The sequence below is a fragment of the Leuciscus leuciscus genome (genome assembly GCF_965113295.1).
Source record: "Leuciscus leuciscus genome assembly, chromosome: 2".
In the NCBI taxonomy this organism is placed as follows: domain Eukaryota; kingdom Metazoa; phylum Chordata; class Actinopteri; order Cypriniformes; family Leuciscidae; genus Leuciscus; species Leuciscus leuciscus.
The window spans coordinates 2,778,197-2,782,606 of record NC_138726.1 but is presented as its reverse complement, the minus strand read 5'-3'; the positions used below and the strand labels follow the sequence as shown (position 1 = coordinate 2,782,606).

Genomic DNA, 4,410 nt, shown 5'->3' with positions numbered 1-4,410 from the left:
ACTAACTTTCGCGCGAAATCGGATCACGTGACTTATGTAGGCAGAGCCTGGCTTTTAACCACGCCCCTAACCCGCTGATCAAACGCTCGCAAAACTGACTGACTGTAAACATGCTAATATTGGGTGTCATATCCACAATAAATAATAAACACTTATACGTTTACCAATTTGATTTGGCTCCTTGTATTATTTTTATATTAAAATATATTTTATTCTACTTTTTACCACGTTTAGCAGTCATTTTGGTGGTTGGGCCTTGGAATGAATGTAATTATGTTCTCTCTCTATTGTAAATGTGCATTTCTTAAGATAAATCAATCATTTTGTATGAGTAGCACTGTTAATCATTTAACAGCAAGTGTGACTTGCAGCTGCTCTTATGCATACACTGCATGTTAAAACAGCAAAATAGTATGCACATGTGACATATTCATCATTGCTTTTAAATGTACTTTCAACTGGAAATTACTGATCCAAGAAAAAAGAAAAAGAAGTGGATTAAAGGGATATTTACCAAAAAAAAAGGAAATTATGTCAACTCACCCTTAAGTTTTTTCCAAACCTGAAATTATTTTTATTTTTTTTCTGCTTGAGTAAAGGGTGAGTAAATGATGGAAGAAACTTTTATTTTTGGTGAACTATCCCTTTAAATGGGTTCGCTTTTAGTACTCGCCTCTACATGGGATATTACAGCCTGGTGAGATTATGATCGAAATGCCAAAACCAAAATAACTGAATTAAGAATATTGAACAAAAATGCGTTAAACAATACAATGAAAACCCTTTACTCTCGTCTAATGCAAAACAAGACTGCTCGTTACCCCAATTCACCACTAGATGGAGTCAACATAAAGGGTTACATCTTTTTTTTTTTTTTTCTCGTCTATGGGTTACACACAAGCCTGTTATAATGACACACCACCGTGGCTAAGCCAAGACATTAAAAATAAAAATAAAAGTTATTTTCAACGAATAACATCAGAATATATCAGTTTTGCTACACTGAACTGACACGCGTCTTTAAATAACGGTCACATGTATGGCACGCGCACGTTACACTTCTGCACATCCTCAGTGACGTTACCACCACCACATCGTTTTATTCACAATCACACATGATGAACACGTGTAGGGTATGTATGTATGGCGTGTAGAAGCGTGTATGAACATAGGTTATAGCATACATAATATACAGTTTATGTAATTGTCATAATTCTTGACTTGTCTGTAGGCCTATACACTCAAAAATAATAATAATAATAAAATAAAATAAATACTGGGATGTTTCAACCCATGTTTGCCTCAAATATGGACAAAATCAACCGTTGGGTTTAAAAGTTTTAAACCCAACCCATTTATTAAAACCTTAATAAATAAATCAACGGTTAACAATGTTAAACCAATGGTTAGTTTTGTCCACATTTGACCCAGACATTGAAGACAGACCTTGTAAAAAAAGACCCAAAGATATGAAATAACACAAAAAGTGTGTATAACTGGTTTTCCTCAGCTTTTGTAAGTTGAAAAGCCGTAATTCTGCGAGTGACACGCGAGTTGGCCCCTCGGGGAGCGCGCGCGCGTCGGGTTTCTCAGCTGAAAGTGACGTGACTCCTCTGGCACAAGTTATAGCCTATCTATCGTCAGAGTGGGAGTTTCTCTCAACTAACTGTTGGGACGCATCTCGGACTAAACTAAACTCTCCTTATGAGTTTTATGACACTGTATTACAAGTTTGTGGACTTATTCTGGTGCAGTCGGAGCTGATTCGTTCCAGAACGGAAGAAAGACTGAAGAAAGTTTAACAAACGCCGAGGCGGTGAATCACATTTTCCATGAAGATGTACAATGAATAATCGACTCTTATAAAGACGCCTTTTTTAAAGTTTTCTATCCAAAAACAGCCGTGTTTACACATTATTCGTTCATTTGAGTGTTCACGAACGCTTTACAGTCAACGTTGGGAGTTAGTGATGTTTTAATGTTTCCGATGGTCTTCAGTTCTAGTCGTTTAATCGATCAGACGCGACGTTTTAATGTTATTGAATTGGTGTAGAATATCGAGAGGCTTTATTTTCGCCATGTAGTTTTGTTTTCCCCGCTTCTGGGAGATGTGGATTTGTGTATTGGGAGGAATGTGAGTGGAAGTGTTTCTCATGGAGCTTCAGGTGTTGTGTGGATTGATCTACTGCTGTTTGCTGCCCATCTTTCTACTGGCAGGTAAGACATAAACATGGATATACACAGTCAAACAAGTCTTGTTTTTTATTAAACACCTAATGACATTTGCCTTCCAACTATTGCTGTAAGTATTGAGCGTCAACAAACAAGAGGGAAAAGTAGGAATCTGTTTTAAAACTCCAATGCCAAGTTCCTTAAACATGCGTTTCCATGTTGGTTTCTTATACTTTTAAAACTGTAAACAAGCGAACAACATGATTCAGTGGCTCCAGAAATATCACGTGGTGTATCCATGAAACTTTTGAACCATTCCTTACACTTTGAAAACACTTAAATATAATATTAAATCATACTTTTATGTTTAAAAAAACGAAAAAACTAAAATGTGCTGTCAAATTGATTAATCGTGATTAATCAAATCTAGCATGGTTTGTATAGCCTGTGTGTGTGTGTGTGTGTGTGTGTGTGTACACACTGTAACAAGTTGCTGCCTTACATTTTTAAGTCAACTTGGACTTGTAAGTCATTTTAAATTAAATTACATTAAACAGACTTAAAAAAATTTGTTAAATCTTGTATAACTTATAAAAAAGTTGAAAATTGCCTAACTTATTTTGATGAGTTAATGTAAAAACATACGTTGTCATACACACATACACATGTATACATACATGGATACTGTCCATTAAAAAAGTCGCAGTTTGGATTTAAATAGGCAAATGCTTAAGAGTTTATGATTGGATCATTATTGCAGTGATTATTATGTTTCTATATGTTTGGCAGCAGTTCTTCTAGCCCTGATTGATGGCGTGTGTATAGCTTTTCATTTCTTAAACAACCATGTATGAAGAACATCATGGCCATATTCCAGGATGATAATCTCAAGATTCGTCAAGCTCAGATTTAGAAAGAATGGTTGTGAGGAGCATGAAGAGTCATTTCCACACATGAATCTGCTCCTTACATTCATTGAGAGTCTTTGGGATGTTCTGGAGGAGAGTGCTGGACTCATGCATTGACAGTACAAGATCTTGAACAAAACATTGATGCACATCTTTGATGGAAATAAGTGGTGCATCAGTTTTTGTGTGTATGTGACACACATGTCAACTCTGGAATCACAGGAGTTTCACTTCATTGCTTGAAAGATTCCCTCACCTTCCCTCAGGTGCTTGTTTAACAGACACGCCCGAACGGCACATTTCCTCCGGGCCTGGACTTAAACTAAGCTTATTTCAGGATGATCATGCATTCCTGCAGCTCACAGCTGTTTCCCTTCTTCTCAAACCTGTTTTCTCTCACAGTTCTTTCTCTGCATCATTTACAGAGCTCAAATACTTTCATGCTTGTGTTGTTTTTAACCGTCAGCTCCCACCGGGAGTTCAATTATGAGCTTTCCACGCTTGAAATTGTTAACCTTAGGGTCATAGTTCTTACTGGGTTGCTAATTAATCCCGTCGTCTCACATTGGGCATGTGTAAAACCTTTGGTTAACATTCTCAGTTCCTGATTTACAACGTTCATAACATTAAATGGCATGTAACCTGTTTTACTGACTCATTGTGGACTTGAGTTATGGGTCTTGTCCATTGGTTTCATGTCGGCCCTATATCTGACTTCGCTCGTATGAATCTGAACATTGGCTCCACTATGAAAACAACATGTGTTATGAAATCGGCTGGAAATATCATACATGTTTGATCACCTCTGACTGGAAGGATCATATTCTGAAGCTAAAAAAATCAGTGTTTGTGTTTTTTTTTTTTTTTTTTTTTTTGCCCAACGGCCCAAAAATCTGCGAACTGGTTCTGACTTTTAGCATCTTGGATTAAATCAGGATGAAAGTCTTGTAGTGTATTCCAGTTTTTAGGCTCACAATGTTTTTGGCAAATCTTGATCAATTCCCAATGGATAAACCAAATCCTACTCTTCAGTTTTACTTTTGGAAAAGCAACTAAAGGAAGAAAAATGGGTTGTGAATGTCTTTTTTATGATTATTTTACTGGGATGCTAAAACTAAACGGTAGCAATGCACAATATATCGGCCACCATAATATCGGTATCGGCCGATATGTGTTCATTTTTAATATTATCGTTATCGGCCCGATTAGAAAATTTGACCGATGTATTAAAGCTGATAAATAGTGGATTGTTTCCTTCTTCTGAGACACTTCAGATGTGCACTGTTCAACATGATGGTTTTGAGTTGCTTGAAATATGATTGGAATCACT

At 36.6% G+C, this 4,410-nt stretch overlaps 1 protein-coding gene across 1 annotated transcript in view; it reads left to right on the top strand.

The window, feature by feature from the left end:
* Positions 1–1,607: 1,607 nt before the first annotated feature.
* piezo1 (piezo type mechanosensitive ion channel component 1 (Er blood group)) overlaps positions 1,608–4,410 on the top strand; it is a 139,274-nt gene continuing 136,471 nt past the window's right edge. The window contains exon 1 of the mRNA XM_082160880.1: positions 1,608–2,217. Within this exon, the coding sequence (XP_082017006.1) occupies positions 2,154–2,217 (64 nt within the window). The 5' untranslated portion in view covers positions 1,608–2,153. The remainder of the gene's footprint in view (positions 2,218–4,410) is intronic.